The sequence below is a fragment of the Sinocyclocheilus rhinocerous genome, unplaced genomic scaffold (assembly GCF_001515625.1).
Source record: "Sinocyclocheilus rhinocerous isolate Xijiao unplaced genomic scaffold, SAMN03320098_v1.1 scaffold988, whole genome shotgun sequence".
NCBI classification, from domain to species: domain Eukaryota; kingdom Metazoa; phylum Chordata; class Actinopteri; order Cypriniformes; family Cyprinidae; genus Sinocyclocheilus; species Sinocyclocheilus rhinocerous.
The window spans coordinates 1357032-1378738 of NW_015650363.1; the positions used below are offsets into that span (position 1 = coordinate 1357032).

Consider the following 21707-nt stretch of genomic DNA (forward strand, 5'->3'; position numbering starts at 1 on the left):
TCCAGAAAACAAGTAAAAAAAAAAGTGACTGGCTGAGGTTTTTGTTCTAAAAACAATTATAAGCAAATAAAATTAAGTTCTACATCCCTTAAAATCTATTCCATATATACAGTAATACAGAATACAACAATGATATCTTCAGTGGTTTCAACACTGTGCATGAAACTCTCCTCGAGTCATCTCATTATCAGCTGACGGAGCTCGTTTCCTGGCACACTGCAACATCCTTCCCTTGATATCCTCTAGAGATGTTCTCTTGACATCATGAATTTTCATCTTGTGTCCGACGGAGGCTGTTCCGTTTGAAGGAATCTCTGTTACAAACACAAGCGGGAACAGGAGCTTAAGCAGTGAATGCGATGTTAGAAAGAAACAGCTCCACAAAAAGAGCTGCAATGTGCAATATGAGTGCTCGCATCACATCAGCCACATTCACACACTATCAATGTTTGGTAAACTGCCCAGAATATAAAGCAGCATATAGGAGCAGATAGAATAATGCCTGTATAAACAGATAAGCAAAGTCAGTCCCATTGAGATAGCCTTCAGTAAAGAAAAAAAATGATTAATTAATAGATCATTCATAGATAAGTAGAAAATTGATTATTTTTAATTACATTTATTTTATGTTGTTTTATTATGATTTATTATGATAACACTTACTTTGAAATGTAAATAATATTTCACAATATGACAGTTTTTACTGTTCAAATTTTGATCAAATAAATGTACCCTTGGTGAGCATAGGAGACATATTTTGCCATATTGGTACCGGGTTTCGGTACCCAACCCTACTCAACAGTTAGTTTTATTCCCCAGAAGCTCTCGTTCAAAGGCAAAAAGCCACAAAGGGAACATTGAGGAACATAAAACTGTGTTTCTTTTTCCTAAATGAATTTTAAATTGTTCTAGATCTTTCAAAATATGTCTTTTGAGAATTAGGAGGCTATAACGTCTTGGCATAAATAACGGTAACTTGGCTAGAGAAGGATTGTGCCAGGCTGGATGGATTATGGAGAAAAATAAACATATTTTAAATGACAGTAAATATTTGTCTGCATGCTGGCATCAATCAAAGCCCAGAATCCAACATGAGCTATTTCGTCTGTAAAAAGCAAAGTTGTATACATCCTGGGAAAACTCACTGTATTCAAAAACGTAATTCGTTTAGAGTCTTTGGTTTAAACATTATGATGATTATGCAAAACAAATGCAGCTGGGTGACATTAAGATGGTTTTCTCCGCTTGCGGAAAAGCCCCTTGGGTGTCTTACATCCAAGTATTTCAGCGAACTTTCAAATAAAGAACTTTAAACAAACCAATCACTATAAAATAAAGATACTTCTATATTTCCTTTGATCCTCTGATGGAAAACTTGCTTTATTCGATCACACGTCACTGAAAAGATCACGTTGATATCTCTTTTCCATTGGAAGCGGCCACTCACCGCAGTATGAACTCTTTGAAACACAAACGCAGTTTGTTGTGATGACGGAAGAGCTTGGGGTCTGCTGGGATTTCATTCAAGAAGACCTGGGCCACCTCCAATGGACCCTGCAGAGATACACAGAATGAGAAAAGGAAAGAAAAGGCCCCCCCCCTCTCTCCCACAGTGCCAGCGGAGAAAATTAATGCTTCATCCATTGGAGGCCACAAGGTAAAGTCAACACATAAGGGAAAGATCATGAATAAGTCTTTGTGTGAGTGATGTCACCGTGGAGCCAGGAGCAGAGGCATTGCCGCGCACTTTTTATGTCGTTTCTCCAAAGGGCATTTATCATATAACCGCAGCCATATCCAGAGGACTTGGATATGTTTTAAACTTGATTAGTGTTGTAAACTGTCACAACTGTCACTATAAATAGAGATGCTGGGAGCATCAGTATGAATCCCTGCAACCCTAAGATTTACGTTACTCTTCTATACTGTCCTTAAGTATTCAAAAACCACACCGGAGATCTGCAGTAGAACAGGCATGGAGGGAGACTGGGTGGCTGGATAAGGGATGGAGCCAGTGTTAATGTCAAGGGATCAAAGTTTGGTTAGTTAGCTCGGGTCTGTTAGCCCCTGCTGGTAGATGCGGTAATTACATCATTTGGACCCCAAAAACTATCTTTCCTCATTGATTTTAACTTTATTTTTATTTATTTTTTGTACAAAAATACAATTGTTAAAAAGTTTGGGGGTCAGTATAATTTTTTTATATGTTTTTGAAAGAAGTCTCTTATGCTCACTTTGGCTGCGTTTATTTTTACAGTAAAAATGGTAATATTGTGAAATATTATTATAATATAACTGTTTTCTATTTGAATATTTTTTTAAATGTAATTTATTCCTGTGATAGCAAAGCTGAATTTTCAGCAGCCATTACTCCAGTCACATGATCCGTCAGAAATCATTCTAAGGACACATTTATTATTATTATCAATGTTGAAAACAGTTGTGGCTCTTAATATTTTTATATATAATATTTTGTGCCATATATAATATTTTTGTGTAACTGTAATAGATTTTTTCTTTGATGAATAGAAATTAAAGAAGTAATGGCATTTATTTGAAATAGAAATCTTTTGTAACATTATACGTCAATGCATCCTTGCTATTTTTTTAATCCTTTTGTAAAACAAAAAAAATAATGTAAATTCATTTTTTTTATTTTACAAAATAATTATTCAAATAATGTCAAAATGTTAATATACTATTACTATATCGTTAATAGATATTTTACCAGTGCCTAAGTGTTCATTTAGGAGGGCTCTTAAAAATTTGAAATAGACATAAAATTATATTTTTGTCAGCTTCCTTTCACGTTTCACAGCTCAGAATAGTTGCTAGTGAAGGGTACAAGTGTGCATTAATTTCAGACCTGATTGACGGTGGCTGTGACAGATCCCTGCAGAACCATCTGAAGCATCACAGCATCCGGCTTCTCTCTGTGTGTGGCTTCAGCCAGCTCTCTAGTCTTCTTCTGCATGTCCTCAATGGCCACCTCAATGGGAGTGAGGTCAAACTGAAAACAGGTGGGGACTGATTGAGTAAGCAGTCATTTAGACGCCTTAAACTATCACTGCAGATGAAGCAGACGAGGGGGGTATTTTCCCTGGATTGTCATTACCTCCTCCTTCTGAATGACGTTGATCCGTGTCTTGATGTAGGGGAAGGCATGCATGGTGGTTAGGATGGTTTTCCGCTTGTATTGCTCGCTGAGTTCCCCTCGGGGCCGCCCACTCTTTGTGAACGGCGTAGTGTACATGAAGCGACGAAGGTTGAAGTTCTTCTCAAAATTGGTGAGGCGGTCTTTCATCTCATAGTCATCAAAGTAAGGCTCCACAAAGGTAATCTGTATGTACGCCTGATGTGAAACAAGAAAATCACTGAGACTTAAAGGAAACATAAATCGCTGAGGGTAACATTAGTTGAATGAGGCATTTGAGATTTGAGTGCAGAGGCAGTCGACGGCCTTTCAAGCTAATGAGGGTGTCACACAAATCGTACTGAAGAAAGCTTTTGATTGTAATTGTGTTTACATTGGCACAACACTTGATGAGAAGTACCTTGTTGAGATTCAGCTTCTTCCTGTCTACTGGTGTGGAATCTTTAATCATTTCCAAAACTCCATCTCCGAAACACTGACTGTAAAAGTTCTGGAAAATTACAAGACAAAGTGACAAATGTGTAAGTCACGTATAATATCAAAGCAAATTTCAGACCATTATAGCGCTGCCTAAAAAAGCATCAAGACCTGAAAACTGAAACCTTAAGAAAAACCTTCAAACTTCAAATTCATCTTCATCACAAATGCAGTTCAAAACTTCACAGGGTTCCAGAGAAATTTCACCTCGAGCCGGTGGGATATCTCCGGTAAATGGGTAATTCCTGGCTCTTTGTAGATAAATTCTTGCTCATCCAGGTCTCCAAATTTAGAGCCATAAAATCCCACGCGGAAGTAGGTTCCAAACATCCTCTTGTGACCCTGAAAAAGGAAAAATAAGCATTTCGTTAAAAGACAGTAGTTGCTACATAATGACACAAGATTTCAGGTTCAAATTTATATGAAAGTCACCATTTTTTGTGTTTTTAAACTTATTTTAATGTAATGACTTCACAAAGTAAAAATTAGTTTTTGAAGTTGTAAATAAAGATTATTAGAGTGTTTTACAAGATAAAAACAATTTCAGTCTTTCTACTTCAAAATGTCATGTTTAACTCAATGTGTTACTTGCTGATGCTTTGTAATTATTTGTGAACGTTACTAGCCGTTTTCTTCCAACCACTACTAACCATTTTTTTTTCAGTACACTACCTTATTTTCTTGTGGTGTGATGAACAACTTGTTAAAATTACATAGTGTTTCAATTAACGCTCCTTAATTAGTGTTCATAAAGTGCTCATATTAGTGTTCATAAAACTTAATGTATAATAGCTATTTAAAAAAATAGCAAAATGCTGTTTAAAATCATTTTATATGAAGTAAAGCATGTCACAGCACATTCTCTTGTGACCCTGAAAAAGGAAAAATAAGCATTTAGTTAAAAGACAGTAGTTGCTACATAATGACAAGATTTCAGGTTCAAATTTATATGAAAGTCACCATTTTTTGTGTTTTTAAACTTATTTTAATGTAATGACTTCACAAAGTAAAAATTAGTTTTTGAAGTTGTAAATAAAGATTATTAGAGTGTTTTACAAGATAAAAACAATTTCAGTCTTTCTACTTCAAAATGTCATGTTTAACTCAATGTGTTACTTGCTGATGCTTTGTAATTATTTGTGAAAGCTACTAGCAGTTTTCCACACCATTTTTTTTTTCAGTACACTACCTTATTTTGCTGTGGTGTGACAAATAACTTGTTAAAATTACAAATATTCTACAGTGTCTTAATTAATGCTCATCAATTAGTGCTCATATTAGTGTTCATAAACCTTAATGTATAATAGCTATTTAAAAAAAAACAGCAAAATGCCGTTTAACATCGTTTTATATGAAGTATAGCATGTCACAGCACATTAACTTCCCTATTTCTATCTAACTGCCCACATACATATAGATTATGATCACATTAGGCAGCTTCTTCCTGCCTGGCAGAGGCATGTAGGAGGACATGTCATTTGTATGCTTTACCTTTTGAATGATGTTCTCAAAAGCCCTTTGGAGCTTGTCATGTGTGGAAGCGAGCCTCCGGAAATCTCTGTGGGCCTCCAGTATAGGCACGATTACCTTGTACACCTCATTAACCGCCTCGTACAACCCGCCCTGTAAGTGAACAATGGTAAGAAGCAATGAACAGTAATATATTATATATATAGCTACATAACTTTCATTTAAATTTTTAAAAATAAAATCGTATTATTATTATTATTATTTTTAATGATTATTATTAGAATACATATGAAATATTACATTATTACAATTGAATTACCGTATTGGCCCGAATATAAGACGACCCTGATTATAAGACGACCCCCCCTTTTTCCAGATGTACCTTTTGGAAAAAGGCTTTTTAAAAAACAAATCTTGTTTTTTCTCAGTAAAACACATTTAAGTTTTTTTTTATATAATAAAAAATAACAGTAAATATTATTACTATTATTATTGATTTTTCTTTTTAATTATTCTTATTATTAAAAATATTTTATATAATGAAGAATTGGAAGTGTCATGCTACAGAAAAATATGAAGTAGCATTAAAGAAGATAGGCTGCTAATTTGAATGTCGTTGGCGCATTGCTCCACGGATAACTCACATTGCTGAATAACTCAGCAGCCTGTTCCAGAAGCCCAACTAGGCCATTTTCCGTGAAGTAGCGTCCCGAGCAAACCCCATCCTCGTCTGGAGACAATATGTCGTCTGAGACTGCAGACTCCTCCAGCACGTTAGGAGAGATGCTCTGGTGGAGGGAGACAATTATTTACCACAGTCAGACAAGGATGTCATTTACACCGAACCGCGTGTGAGGGTTCGAAGAGCAGCCGAGACATAACTCACGCCTACTGTTGTTTTTTCGGAAAGGGAGCCGATTCAAGCGTTTCCTACTCATGATAATAACTCACTTGAAAGGTGACGCTGCCCACAGGCAAGTATTTGTGATCTTCCAGCATGCTGAGATATTCAGCCACCAGGGCCGCGGCATGGACCAGACACATGGCTGACTCTGTAAAGCACTTCCTGCTGTTGTGCTTCTCTGCCATGTTTTGGAGCCAGGTTAGACGCAGGTCTGGAGATGTCTGGTAACCCTTTGCGATCCTGGAGCCAAAGCAAACCATAGGTTAATAAAAAAGTATGTTTCTAATATCAAAGCATATGTGGACTTGCATATTCGCTCAAGTTATTACACATGTGAGGCACACTGCAGGGCTCAAATGTGCCACATGGTTACCATGGTAAGTCTAAAAACAGTAGACAAACAGTAGAAACCACAGCGAAAATGGGAAGCAGAGAAGAAAACCACAGGCCTGGAATCCAAAATGCAGATGCAGACTCTGTTTTAGCTGCAGGAGAATATGTGTGTACCTATACATGAGGTCCATGAGCATCTCAGGATCTTTCTGGAACTCCTTCATCTTGACTGTGTCTGAGAGGATGCTGTTTAGATTCCTCAAGAGTTCATCCACCTGTGGAGACAGAAACCAGTAAGGTAATTCATTAAAACTGATGTTTAGTATGCTTATTGATTGGGCTGGATGTCTAAAGGTCTAAACTTTTGGCCAAAGTGTTACCTGTGAGGGCAGCTGTGTAGACTGCATTTCCGTGTCTTCTTCCGCATACAACAGGATAGTTCTGAAAGAGCGGCGTAGGTACTCCTCGTGGATGTCTGAAGACTTGCCCACCAATGAAGCCAAAGACATTGTCACCTGCATCTTGACTCTGGAGAAATTCTGCAAGGACAAACAAGGTGTCAAGGTTTGGTTTCTCCTAGTAGATGCTCTAACAAAAAAAAAAAAAAACGTTTTTCTCCTTCACACAAAACACATTACTTCAGAAGACATGAAATACAACATCGTATGGACCACTTTTACTATGTTTTTATGTGCTTTTTTGTCATTTCTGGAGCTGAAACAAGCAGCATCCACATGATCGGAAGCTTTTTTTGGGTGAACTATTCCTTTAATTTCAAGTCTTGCTCCAAAGTTTGAATGTTCAAAGCATCATGATAATGAGGTTTCCCATTTAGAAAACAGCCCTTCCCCTAGCAGTTCCTGTCAACCAGAGCCATGTCATTTATCTGGGTTGGCCCTGCTGAGGTTATTGAAGGTTACATTGTCAGATACAGGTGTTAGGCTGTGAACGGAAACGCCACACTGCCAGGTGCGGTCGGCCATTGCTGTCATAGTCTCAGATCATTGATTCCAAGGGAGGCTTGAGCCAGAGGCTGAATGTGCTCCATCCATCTTGCTTAGCATCAGGAAACTGCAAAATGATCCCCCATTAACCCCTGTATAATTGCCAATGGATCATTTCAATGGCACCATTATGTTAAATTGAGCGTATGTGCGAAGCATCTCTGGACGTCGCCAATCTCTCATCTAGGTCAGTTTTGCCATGAAGAACGGCTCGACATCAACACCGCTGAGAAGATTAATTCTGAATTTGTGCTGAAACCTGACTTCACTGTTTTCACCGTTTAATCCAACGTGAGAAACGGCCTTGGGTAAAAGACGGTCTGCCGCTAAAAGAAATCAACATGACTTATTCAAGGTTACACTAAGGACAGGACCGACTGCTGGAACCTTTTACAAACCAAACAAGCAAACAAACAGACAGACAGGGAGAGAAATCCATCCTTTGCCCATCAAAGATGAATGAGATGGCAAACAACATGGCCATCTGGTAGGGGAGGGCTGAAGGGGGTGCGAAATTGAGTAAACAGAGGAAATACTCCAGTCATCAGCCTGGTGCACACAGAGGGACGGCCGGCGAGCAGCGACAGGCTCATGTTATCAGGCGACAGACAGACAAAGAGAAGAATAAGCTTATAGAGGGCATTGTCAATGTTACGTCTGCATCATGTTATCGCAGCAAAGACATTCAGGTGGAAGTGTTTTCATTTGTTTAGCAATAAAGGTGTTGAGTGATATGGTGTCTTACACTAGCAGAGCTGTAGCTGTATCTCATGATCAGGTACAGAGTAGCACAAGCCTGACTCCTGTTGCCATCCACACAGCTGCTGCAGTAATGAAGAACCTTCTGACACAGGTCTGCACACTGCTCGGCCTCCTCCTCGAACAACAGGTCACCAAACTGAAAAATAGTATCGTATCAGTCATATAATTCAATATTATAGATATTACAAAAAAGGGAAGACTGGGGTTGGTTGGTACAGTTTTCATTCTTTGTTAATTATCTCTCTAAGTGCAAATGAATTAAAGCTTAGGCTCTTGGGTGTTAAACAGACATTCAATAATCACATTTAGTTAATTCAGGACTACATTTATGCAATTGTGCTAAGCAACTTCAATATAGAAAGGAATTAACAAACAGAAAAGGAGAAATTTGTCTCATTTAATTATTTCTACAACTAATATGATGCCGATACTGTATACACTAATGTTCAAAAGTTTGGAGTTGGTAAGATTTTTTAATGTTTTTAAAAGAAGTGTCTTATGCTCACCAAGGCTGCATTTAATTGATCAAAAATACAGTAAAACAGTAATATTGTGAACTATGAATATTCATGTGATGGCAAAGCTGAATTTTCAGTCATTACTCCAGTCTTCAGTGTCACATGATCCTTCAGAAATCATTCTAATATGCTGATTTACTACTCAAGAAACATTTCTTATTATTAACAATCTTTACAAAAAGTTTAATATGGTCGTGAATTTTTTTTTCCAGGATTGTTTGATGGATAGAAAGTTCATGACTTTTGTTCAACTATTTTTTTATTTAATAAATAACGGTATAATTATTATTTAGTATAATCATATCATTATTATTGTATATAAAAAAATCATCCACAAGACTGGGGTCAAAAATCACCTATTTAAAAATATGGATTGGTGACCAATTCGGATTGGTGGACCACTAATCTGAATATTGAGGAAGGTGCAGGTCTCCCCTCAATACCTACAATGTTTAATGCCTTTTAATATAGCTGTTGAATGCATGTCTTTATATTCAGAAGTAAATGTTAATTATTTATTATTAATTATTTACTATTAATTATTCTTATACTTCAGTCTATGCGTCAATCATACACACTCACACTACTTTCATATATGATGTCAGCTAGGTGGCATAAATTTATAAGTCTTTTAAAACTATATAAAAAAAAAATATATATATATATATATAACTGGTTCCCTGATATGACCTCTTATTTAAGACTCTCTATATATAACTGGTTCCCTGATATGACCTCTTATTTAAGACTCTCTATAACTTATTTTAGCATATTTGCTGGGGGTTTAATTTTTGTTTTGGCATAGAATATTTGATAAGTATTTGCCTCAACATTCAGATGTTTTTTTTTCTGACAGAATCCAATTATGAACCAGAAATTAACCATGTAGACAACCCCAATCTAGCCTACAGCTATATGATTTAGAATGAGTTACACTAAAATAAACCACAGGAAAAAGCTGTTATATGGTCATAAATAAAAACAAATTCAATTTCAGCACATTTTGGCACCTTTTTGCACTGTCAGCCGAAACGAATGTACACGGCACACACATGGTCAGTACCTTAACTATGAGAGCCCGTAGGGTGCTGAAACAGTGTGACAGGAAGGTGGTGCTCTGATTACAGGTGAGAGAGTGCAGCAGAACTTTCAACACTCCACCAACCACATTATCCTTACAGTCCGCCAGAGGAACTGCCTGGAAATAGAACACAAAGCAAAAACATTATTTCATGCTAAAATGTCTAAATATTATTTGGGTCCACTGTAAGAGTTCTCTGTTACCTGTACGATCATCTCCAGCAGGTCAAGGACTATGAGGTTGGTCTCAGTTGCCAGGTTACCACTGATTATGGCCTCCTGATCCAGCTCTGCTTTGGATCTGAGGAAACAACAATAACAAGACATTAAGCAAAACAAACAAAAAAAAAAGCTCAATTTTAGCTGTAGATTAGGGCCGTGGAGAACTAGAACCAACTATAAATGAGAAGTGCCACAGGTTAAATGGATGTGAACCCGTAAAATGATGGTACTATTTTATGCTCACTTGTCCTGCCTGTCGTTTGTCTGGCGCCACTGTGTAAGGTCTTTCCTCCAGCGTAGGTTCTCTCTCTGTCCCAGCGTCCGGTCGTTACCTTGCACAACACACAGCCAACACACCGAGACGGGACATATTTAGAAAATATCTAAACAAAGGAAGTCTGCGGACTGTAAACATGTAAAATTAGACAGCATTTTACGAGAAATTTAAAATAATTTTAGTGCATTGTGGAAAACAAATAATAGATTATTCATTGCGCCAACAGTAACTGTCCCCTCTACAGTTAAAGGAATAGTTATGTCATTATTTATTCATCCGCATGTGGTTTCAAAAATCCGTATGATGTGCTTTATTCTGTATTGAACAAAAGGTTACTCGTTTTAAATATCCTGCAACATATAATGAAAGTGCCAAAATGACACCATAACTGTATTGTGTCTTCCTTGTCCAGATTTGCAGTTAAAAACAACTAAATAAATACCACCTTTCCGCACACAATGTTATCATGTGGCATTAAAAAAATTGAGTGCATGTATTTATTTCTATTTAAAAATATAAATAAATAAATAAATAACCAATGGCTCATTTTCATCAAAAGACCCTTGGCAGGTCACCTTTAAAAAAAACTCTCAGTAGTAAAATAACATAGAACAAATTCTACGTAATATATCATACATACACATACATATTTTGCCAGAGCCAAAAAGAAATTTAAAAAGTACATCATAATCAACATCAAAAATCATCAAAATAAGACTTAAAATGGCCTGAAAACATGATCAGTGCGAGTTTTTAGTGAGTAATCAGCTTGGTCAAATTTAAAGTAAATCTCTGTGTCTGTCATCAATATTGTGAAAAGTGAGTAAATGATGACAGAATTTCCATTTTCGGGTGAACTATTCCTTTAAAGGCTACGATAGGAAGTAAAACATGAGATGCAGCTCACCTCCCACCCTTTTCATCATTTGTCCTCTGGCTCCGATTCCTCCCAACAGAGCCTCCTCCAGACGCACCTTAGCCTGCTGAGACTTCTGTAGGGCCTGGGTGCTCACCTTATCAGAACTCTGCTTCCCCTACACACACACAATACATTACGTGAAAATGTTCTAATGACATCAGAAAGACCATCCAGGAGACGTCTTCCTGTCCAAATCAAAGTACATCCTGTCACTGTGACTTCAAGCAATTCTTGAAGGTCACTGAATGATGCTGCAGTGACTGAAGTGTTTTTACCCTGTACTCAAAGCAGGAGATGCAGATGGTGAGGAGTTCCAGCAGACGGCTCAGCTGAGATAAAGGCATGTCCACAGTCCAGCGCTGGACCAGATTCTGGTCTGCATTCTTGATAATCCACAGGAAACACATGAGCAGATTGCGACTGGTCTCTGCTGTCAACATGTTGGTAGTTTTCCCCGTCTGGACAAAAAGACAAAGAATGTTCAAATGAGAATTACTGTTTTTTTGGAATATGTCAGATACATAGACAAGTATCCATACGCATTACAATTCTCTCTAGAATACTTAATTATGATTGGTCAGTTACTGTACAGTCAAATATATTGTATGCTAAACCGTATACTCTCATATCACTCCCAGTGTCGTTTTGTTTAATTTGAAGTTCTACATTACTAAAACCATAACTGAAATCAAAATAAATTGAAGCTGAATATAGAAATAAAAAAATATAAATAATAATAATAATAATAAAAATGACAGAAGCACAAACAATTACTAAAATGTAAACTAAAATTCAAGTGAAACCTAATTATATAAAAATAAAACTATTTTGAAATATTAATAAAAAGTATCATATATGATACTAAAATAACACTGATCAGTCCACAGACTTTTTTATATAATAAAATTATTTAAATATTTAGTTTCCATTTATTTATCATGTAAATTACATTATTAATTATTATAATAATATAATATAATATAATATAATATAATATATTTCATACCACAGAGGCCATAGAGACCAGTGCATTTCTCGCTAAAGTGTTGAAAGGATTTCCAGCGATTGCCATGGCAACAGACTGATTGATGGGGGTGATGCTGTCAGGATCTTCCTCAGGTCCACCAGATTTGCCTTTACTGCCACGCGAGTCAGATACTGTGAAGACAATATTTACTCACTCACACATATAAACCATAGATCTGAAAAGCATTATCCATTTCAAACTACCATCATGCACCACCAAAGAGCCATAATCCAGCACTTTGGCCCACTGGCTAAAAGCAACTATCAAGTCTAACTGACCCCTTGTCCAAATACCCACACATTTGCGGTCTTGGCCACTTGAGAGCGCGTGTGCGCGACAGGAACTAAGTGTGCAAGACTGTGCCAGGTCTTAAAAATGCCAAAGCGCAGTGCCCTTAACGCACACTAAATCCACACTATCTTAGTGTATCCCATCATGCATTATGTTCTGGAAATAAATTGTGAGACTTTTTGCCGAGATCTTGCGAGAGGTCACGGAAACCTTTCCAATGTATGTTAAATATTAATAATAATTAGATATTACATATAATTTGGTAGTAAAACAAAGAGTTGCATGTTTTATTGGTGCAAATGAGTAGTGGTGATATTTATTTTGTACAACATTTGCAACGGCTGTTTATCACTTAATTAGAAGCACCACAAAATTAAATTGTGTCATCTGTTATAGAGACTACTGAACAGACATTTAGAAGTTGATTTTAAAATGCAAAGTATTGAAAATAAAAATAAAGCTCTGTAAACACTTGCATTTTTACAACACTATAATGTGTCCCATCAGGTAATGAAAAGTTCTACACACACTTCATGCTCACTTGAACACTTGGACAGGAAATACGTCATATAAGTAGTCAAGTGGTCAAGCGCAAAGACCGCAAGTGCGGGTATTTGGACAAGGGGCCAGATTAACAACGTGACTTGTGTAAGGCAGTACCTGTGAAGTCAAGGTAATTGATGGAGTCAATGATGATGCCCACTAGAGGGAGGTAGAGAGCAGCAATCTTAGCCTTGACCTCTGGCCTTGCGCAGCGCTGGTCCAGATCATGAGCGCACAATAAGCTGTATGTGGCACTGATGGCCTTTTGTTGTACTCTCCCCCTGCGTATACACACATTAATTAATAATGTTTGGTAAATGCACTCTTGAAAAATTTACTAAACCCTTTAGTGGCACACATTAAATGTGACCGACCCCTCTGACTCCATGTCCAGTGCAGTGCTGAGTTCGGTCAGCAGCAGTCCGGTCAAGTAATGCCGCTGCTTAAAGTCTTGCGACAGATCAAACATGGCTGTGATCTTATGGTCCTGAAAACTGCACGAGCTGGAGGTCTGGTGACAGGGACAAAGATTTTGTCTAGATACTCATTGTTTCCAAATACTGCGAGTATTAGACGAGGCGTAACACAGACATAACACAGCAGAATGATGTTGTTTCTTCACTGACCTGTGAGGAGGTGGAGGGTGACGGGGAGGCGGGGGCAGATGCAGGGCTGCTGAAGAACAGGCTGAGATTGAGGTAGTGCTCATGACTGCACAGGACCCTCAAAAACTCCAACCTCATACTGATCAAAGTCGACATGTTCACACTCTTCGCTGCCATCTGAGAGAGAGAGTGTGGGGGGGAGAATTTCATAATATTTTTACTTCTGTCTGAGCCAAGTTGCAGTAGTTTATGCATATGTTCTTAATATGGCACTCATGCAGGTGGTGCAGGTTTTAGTCTTAGCCTGTTCACTATATATCTGTTTATTATAAATAAATAAATAAATAAATAAATGTACTGAATATATAGCTAGTTAATTAGTTGATTAATTAGTTAGTTTAATAGTAAAAATATTAATTAGTGGTGCTCAAGCAAGTCGGTGCAGGTTTGAGATCTGGCTTGCAATAAATCTTGATCCCATTCCTTCTCTCTCTTCTAACAATTTCCTGTTCCGTTTCCTGTATTTGTGTAGTATGTATGTATAAATAAATAAATAAATCTTTTATTTAATATACTAGTCAATTAGTTATATATTGATCCTAAAAATATTAATTAGTGTTCTAGGAACGTGATAACATTCACCACTTTCACCTAATATTTGTCTAGCAGAGCAACAAAATATATTTATATGTACATTTAAAAAAAAAAAAGCTACATAATAATGTTAAAAAATGTAATGGTGACATTATTGTTGGATTTTTTGACTCCAGTTTATGGAATATTTGTTAAACAATTTTTGTTTGCGCAAATACCCATCAGATTTTCTAAACATTTAGTTAATAAAATATTATATTGTTTTGTTCATTCATATATTTGTTTCATATAAATACTTTTTCTGTATTCACGCTGAAATATTACTCTGCTTTACTTCAAAAGTCATGCCTAAAAAGGTTCACGCTGGAAAAGCTTGTGATGTTCACTGAACCGATTATTTGTGAATGATGTCTTTCTATTAAGACAATCATTAGTAAATGAGATGAGCTGCAGGACCTGGTTGCAGTAATTCTTCACCAGCTGGAACACAAAGCCTCGGTCCATCAGAGACATCAGGTCATACAGGAAGAAAGCCAGGCTGATGTTAACCTTCTCTGCCTGCTCCAGTTCCTGAAGACAAATAAACACACACATCTCTTCTCATTAGCACTGACAAATAACATTCCTCCAGAAGACCTAACCTCTAGTTTGTCTCATGTGCTCCATGTTTACTGAGTTACCAAACAGTTCTTGGATTAGATTATGATCTGTTCAGATGGATTCAATCACCTTTTGTTGTTTTACTAAAATGTTTCCGATCTCAGCAGTCACCACGTTGACAATAGTGGTGATGTCATCTTTGAAACGATCCGAAAATCTATTCCTTCGAGGGACTGCCTTCTTATCCAGCTGAGACACATGCTGACTCATGCTCTTCACCTGGAGTGTGTACGTACAGACAATGAGAATTAGGGGGGAAAAAGCTCATAAACAACATCTACAGAACATCTTATATGTGAAACTTCAAGGACAGCCAAAGCTGGTATGCTCAGGAACATGTACATATTCAATCACCACCAACTTACAAGAAGTTCAAAGAAGAACCAGGCGTATTTGTAGACGTTCTCTCTGCAAACTCCAGTGCTGACCACCATCTGAAGAGCCAGCTCCTCATGAAACAACTACAAAGACAGATGGATTTTCTTATTAAAGGGGGGGGTCTAATGCTATTTCATGCATTCAGACTTATTTACGCTGTTAAAGAGTTGGATTCTCATGCTAAACATGGCCAAACATGGCCAAAAAGTATTTCTGTGCCAAATACACTTCTTCAGGGTTTGTATAAGTTTCTGAAAGTTTTTTTTCCGAGTATGGCTCTTCATGACATCATAAAGCGCAGAATTCCTTGCCCAGGATGCACAGGACTTGCTCAAGAAGGATATGTCATTTTGTTTTTAGACCACGAAAATCAACAATGTCACCAAAGAAGGGTGTTTTTGGTTGTGAGGGAAGGATAACCTTGCTCAGCTTCCCAAAGAACTCAGCATTAAGCAGTTTGTTTCTCCGGGGCAGCAACGGAGTTGTGCAAGTGTGTTTGTTTGTTCTCAGCATTTCGGTGATGAATGCTTTATAAACAAATTAAATAAAATTTAAGCCAATAAAGTTTTTGTTCCTGTTTTATTTACGTCGACGTCACAGCTTGCAGACAATCGCTACTCAAAAGCTTCACATGCTCGCGATTTTTTAGCTCCGTCCACGGAACGCATCCAGGAGCTCGACTGTTTTCAGAGAGAAGCGTAAAGCTGTATCTTTCTTTTATAAATCTGATCAAAGTAAAGACTCTGCACATATTTTACAAGATCTGGGACTCCTTCCTACGTTTTTTAGATCAGAATGGACTGGCTCTTGAGTAATACCAAATAATGTGATCATGCCCAAGTTTTTAATGACAGTTGACAGCGTGTTAATGTGTGAACTGTGTTTATGACTCATTTTAACATATTTTGTTTTTCATTGGTAATTACATATGCTGAACTGTCATTTTCTTAATGTATTTTACAATAATGGCCAAATGGAGTTTGGTTACTGTTACAGTATATACAGTATGTAATCCCTTTTCTTAATGTTTGGAAACAATAAAAAGTATCTAAACAAAAAACTAAAGACTCTTCAGAGATATGAAGGATGCAATACTACTCTATAGGTACTCCTGATTAACATGAGATTGGCTGAAACTGTGTGTGTTATGTCCCATTTAAGAAACACAACCTCTGCTGAAATGACAGACATCTTAGGTAACGAAGTGGCAAGTCAACCTTTCTGTTCGTGGGCCGTGTGCTTCCCGTGGAGCTTTGTGAAGTATTGGAGACGTTTCCAGCTGCTGTCATGCGACTGCCAGGAAGATTTAAACCCTGGTGGAAACCAAAAACGTGGGAAAAATAAGAAAAAATGCCAAGTGTGTGAATATGTGCATGTAAAAAGACCGTGCACCCTTCCGAATAGAAATGAGAATACTTTTTAAAATTTGAATTTTTAAGTTTTTATTGTTAACTAAAACTATTAACTATTATTATTATTTAACTAATGAACTATTATAATTTTCATTAATTGAAAAAAAAAAAAAAAACTGTAATAAAAAATAAACTGCTCTTCCTACCATGAATTTTGTTCAACCCAAGAATGATATTGCATTTGTCTATTTATTAATCGAAAAAGCTTAAATAAAATATAAATATTAGATGGAAAACCCTAAACTTAAACAAAAATGAGAAATGTTGCCTTAGCAACAAACTGAAATAAGTGTAAATAAGTGTAAGTGTAATGTAAAAATAAGTGTAAGTCGAAGTACAAAAATGACTATAAATAAATGAAAATAAATATATATTTCAATATAATATAAAATATAATATATAATTCTTAAATATTTAATAAATGACATACATTTAATTGAATTGTAATTCAGTATATTTCTCTTCCTATCACTCTATTTTAACATTCTGTGGCCAATTCAAATTTCAATTCAAACTCATGAATTTTGTCCAGCCCACGTATAATGTTGCATTAGTGTGTATGTACCTTTCCTAGAATGTTAGTGACCTCTGTGTCCTCTGGGCTCTGCGGTGCTGGTATATCAGGGTTGCTGGTGGAACGAATCCGTGACTGGAGCAGCATGAAGCCGACCGTGTTAGCCGTGGCGCGAGTCAGAGTGCTGTATCGGCTCTCTGGGTGAGCCATCAGACCTCCTGTGCCTGGTAAAGACAAGTAAGCCTCGGCTCAGTGACAGACAACAACAGAGTACATCCCAAAGCCACTAAAAACTAAAAGCATTGGTGTTAGGATGATGTCACAACCCTACTGTACCTGTGGTGTGGATTTCATGTTGTGTATCTGGCAAGCGGAACACAAAGTACAGGTATGTTGCTAGGAGACAGTTTCTGCCCTGATGGTCCTTTGCCAGCTCCTGACTGTTGTGAAGGCTATTGACAACCGACACCACTGACTCAAATGCAATCTGGGCCAGATTTGCTGCACAAAACAAGATTAAAACTCTGTAAAGCCAGCTGACAATCCCGAACATGTATACTTGCCTACGCAGTATGCAAAGATCAGTACATCAAATCAGTATGATGTGCGAATGTACTTGTATGCTAAAAACATGACTTTTTGTCTTTCCAGTGAGTGTAATACAAAAGCTAAAGCTCTTCCTGTATGAAACGCACCAGTCTGTCCAGCGATGACCATGGGCTGCATGATGAGACGGAAGAGCTTGTCGAGGACCTGATGGAGAAAAAGCACCAGCGGCTCCAAGCCGGAGGACGACAGCGAGATGATGCTGAGCTTCAGCTCGTGCTCAAACATGTTTTCAGAAATTTTCTCATCTCTCACTCGGATAGGGAATGTGGTCTTGCCCTCCAGGGCGTGACACAGAGTAAAGAAACGCTCCAAGTGACTGTCCTGTGATTGAATAAAAAGAATTGGTAACAGCCATTTCATTTAATGAATATTCATAAATAAACGTTCCATTACATAACACTGCATAATATTATTAAAAATGTTTGAAATGTCACCTATAGAAACTGGTATTTAATTTACTTTATAATAAATTAAATTAAATTGAAAAATTATATTTTTATAATAGGTTTCAGATAATATAACATAATATAATATAATATAATATAATAATATAAAACAGTATTATTTATTAATTAAATAATTAATTTAATACCTTCAATAAAATAAATAATAAAATAATTAATAAGTATTTATTCATACTTTTGTATTTTATTCATACTTTTGTTTTTATATTTTCAGTTTTCATTTTCATTTTAGCTATTGGTGACTTTTAGCTTTTTGAGCTTTTGTCATTTTGATTAGTTTTAGTTTTTTTTAAATAATTATTTATATAATTTATTTATTAAGTGTGATACTTAAACTTTGGCTAGGTTGTCAAAGCAACATTGCTAAATTTCTAGTTTTTTAAGTGTAAGTTTTTCATATAATAATTCAGTACATTCTTCCAGCCATTCCATTTCCTGTAGGGTTAGTCAATTTAGTTCAAATCAATATATTTTACACTAGTTAAAACTAGTATGATACTTAAAATCCTGCTGAAAAGACCAGCTTTGACCAGGCTCAGTCTAGTTTTTGCTGGTCTGATGCTGGTTTAGCTGATGGCCGTCCACCATGGTCTTTCACTGATTGACCATAGATCTTGCTATTTAACCTAGGTAAGAAGCGATGCTGGAAGCATCAGCACACCAGAATACAAAACACAACATATGCTGGTCTTTCCAGCTGGGAAGTAAGATCTGAGAGTGTTTCGCACCTGTGTTTGGACTGAGGACACAGCTTGTAGCTCAAGGTTGAACAGTCCCTTATGATTCTCCATCCACTTAACAGGAGGTACCTGAGCTGGCAGTTTCTGAAGGCACATAAAAGACCCAAATTTACAGAGTATACACTATATTCAAACAAATGAACACACAAAGCCACAGAAGAATCATTGAATCTGTGCCCAAATGAGACATAAATGTAAGGTTCCAAAATTATATGATTGGTATCCAAAAAAGGCAGATGTGAAATGGTTGACTGTACCTCTGGGGAATGCAGGGAATAGTTCACAGGAAGTTTGTCCAGAATGATTGGCAGACACTGCTGCCCAGTCTGCAGCCTGTCATTGTTCAGCATGGGTAACCACTGCAGGGAAGGAAGTGAAGTCATGACCCTTACAGTTATGTCTCTGCTTGTTTGTGAAGAATCATTGAAACACTCTCTAGCGTATGTAAGATTTGTAATGTTTTAGTTTCTCTTATGTTCACTAAGGATGCATTTATTTAATCAAAAATACAGTAAAAACTGTAACCGTTTTCTGTTTTAATAGATTTTAAAACGTAATATATGTTTGTGATGGCAAAGCTGAATTTTCAGCATCATTACTCCAGTCTTCAGTGTCACATGATCCTTCAGAAATCATTCTAATATACTGATTTGCTGCTCAAGAAACATTTCTTATTATCATTGGTGAAAACAGTTGTGCTGCTTAATATTTTTGTGGACACCGATACATTTGACACAAGATTCAAAAGAAAAGCATTTATTTGAAATATTTTGTAACATTATGAAAGTCTTTACTGTCACTTTTGATCATTTTATGGCATCCTTGATGTATAAAAGTATTAATTTCTTTAAAAAAAAAAGAAAAAGGAAAAACTGATCCCGAACTTTTGAACAGCACTGTACACACACACACACACACACACACACTCACTCACTCACACACACACACTCACACTCACACACTCTCACTCACACTCTCTCTCTCACTCACTCACTCACACTCACTCTCACTCTCACACACACTCACACTCACTCTCACACACACACACACACACACAATCCTACTCACTCTCTCTCACACACACACACACATACACACACACACACTCTGTTCAGTCACTCACTGAATATCCAATGAGACTCTCCACACTTCCAGTCTGGTTCTGTTTCTGCTGGCAGCTGATATGGTAAAAGGTGAGCAGTAAGTGGTGTTTCTCTGTTAAACGGGCTGGAAGACGGATCTTTATCTCGTCATAGAAATCAGGAGACCTGTGTAGGAGATGGAAACAGCTCTCTCAAACCACCCTTACATTTGCTTAATATATAAATCAATAAAATCATTGTAAGAGACCAAGATTACCTGTTGTGGTATGTGACTGGAGTGTAGACCTCTTGAAGAAACTCAGGGCCACTTGATTTTCCAAAGATTACCTTTTTTGGGACAGTGCAGAGGAGAAGGTGACTGAGGTCAACATTTGTATAAGGGCACAAATACATAAAATATAAATTTTTGAATCTGCTCTATACATTTTTAAATCTGCTCTATAGTATTGCTATACAAACAAATAATTTGGGATTTAATGGTCTGTCATTTAAAGTGTAAGATTTATATATTTCGTATGTCATTTATTCACAATGAACTTGGAATCATACAATAAAATAATAATAATTATTATTATTATTATTATTTTCACATTATTATTATTAAATAATATAGTTATATCATATTTTCTTTAAAGCTTTGTAAACATTGCACGGGGTAGAAAGAAAATAATTGAATAAAAAATGAATATGTTTACAAATGTTTAAAATATTTTTCTTTTCGGACCCCTTTAGTCAACTAGCTAACCTGATTTCTATGATATTCCTATTATATTATTATGTTATTATATTCCTATTACATTATTATGTTATAAAACAGTATTTATTGTTTTTGTTTTTTGATGATGTTGTTGTGAATATTAGAATATAAATGCAAAGGTAATACATTTTTGACATGTATAAATAAATATGAATATGGTTTTGCACTCACAGGCATGGCGCAGCTAGGGTCCTCACCACTCATGAACTGGATTTTAACCGTAATGTTTCTGGCTGAAGTCAAACGGTTAGTAAGATTCAACCTCAGAGGATACACATACAGCAGGTTCCTGTAACATGATTAACATAAAAGAAATGAAACTCTAAAGTCATTTGCAAACAAAATAATCATTCAATTTGAAATCCACAATTGGGTGTAAAACATTAACTGACCACTAGATGGCGCAGACTGCTTCCAGTTCAACACTGATAACAAGGAAGAAGCTAGTTGCCTATCATAAATATGGGAAGTTGCTTGTGTTCTTCCTGGCTTATTTCCATATAGCCATTGTTTTAATGCAAGTTTATCCTACAATTAATCAAATAAATTAGGCAATTCTACTTTTTCCATAATCTATAAACACACCCTCCCATCCCTCGTATCACAGGGTGTTTTCTAGGTGAGGCAAGTTTCTTATTTTAGGGTTGATTTGTAAGACCTGATTGCTTGTTTTTCTTATGAGACCTGGCAACACTGTCTTGCACGCAGACTATTTGTGTTCATAGTAATTGAACTCCAAATTCTGACAAACCTTATTACTCAGAACTAAGATTTTTTCAAGGTTACTGATTAATCACTGCATCCCATTTCTGCTAGATCTCAGCCTGACAATTCATCTGTGAGTGTGTGTGTGTGTGTGAGAGTGTGTGTGAGAGAGAGGGGGGGGGGGG

At 36.6% G+C, this 21707-nt stretch overlaps 1 protein-coding gene across 2 annotated transcripts in view; it reads right to left on the bottom strand.

The window, feature by feature from the left end:
- Positions 1-1442: 1442 nt before the first annotated feature.
- LOC107711870 (dedicator of cytokinesis protein 8-like) overlaps positions 1443-21707 on the bottom strand; it is a 41272-nt gene continuing 21007 nt past the window's right edge. For both annotated transcript variants that reach the window (XM_016516944.1, XM_016516945.1), the window contains 32 exons: positions 20989-21106; positions 20317-20387; positions 20081-20225; positions 19215-19316; positions 18946-19041; positions 17840-18074; positions 17481-17645; positions 17196-17368; positions 16436-16531; positions 15206-15301; positions 14910-15059; positions 14637-14750; positions 13608-13763; positions 13356-13492; positions 13099-13262; positions 12127-12278; positions 11396-11578; positions 11109-11235; positions 10169-10256; positions 9907-10003; positions 9686-9820; positions 8088-8240; positions 6719-6877; positions 6513-6613; positions 6053-6245; positions 5746-5889; positions 5123-5254; positions 3839-3973; positions 3555-3644; positions 3116-3352; positions 2867-3010; positions 1443-1554 (listed from right to left, as the gene is read on the bottom strand). In XM_016516944.1, coding sequence (XP_016372430.1) covers positions 1444-1554; positions 2867-3010; positions 3116-3352; positions 3555-3644; positions 3839-3973; positions 5123-5254; positions 5746-5889; positions 6053-6245; positions 6513-6613; positions 6719-6877; positions 8088-8240; positions 9686-9820; positions 9907-10003; positions 10169-10256; positions 11109-11235; positions 11396-11578; positions 12127-12278; positions 13099-13262; positions 13356-13492; positions 13608-13763; positions 14637-14750; positions 14910-15059; positions 15206-15301; positions 16436-16531; positions 17196-17368; positions 17481-17645; positions 17840-18074; positions 18946-19041; positions 19215-19316; positions 20081-20225; positions 20317-20387; positions 20989-21106 — 4399 coding nt within the window. In that variant the 3' untranslated portion in view covers position 1443. The remainder of the gene's footprint in view (positions 1555-2866; positions 3011-3115; positions 3353-3554; positions 3645-3838; positions 3974-5122; positions 5255-5745; positions 5890-6052; positions 6246-6512; positions 6614-6718; positions 6878-8087; positions 8241-9685; positions 9821-9906; positions 10004-10168; positions 10257-11108; positions 11236-11395; positions 11579-12126; positions 12279-13098; positions 13263-13355; positions 13493-13607; positions 13764-14636; positions 14751-14909; positions 15060-15205; positions 15302-16435; positions 16532-17195; positions 17369-17480; positions 17646-17839; positions 18075-18945; positions 19042-19214; positions 19317-20080; positions 20226-20316; positions 20388-20988; positions 21107-21707) is intronic.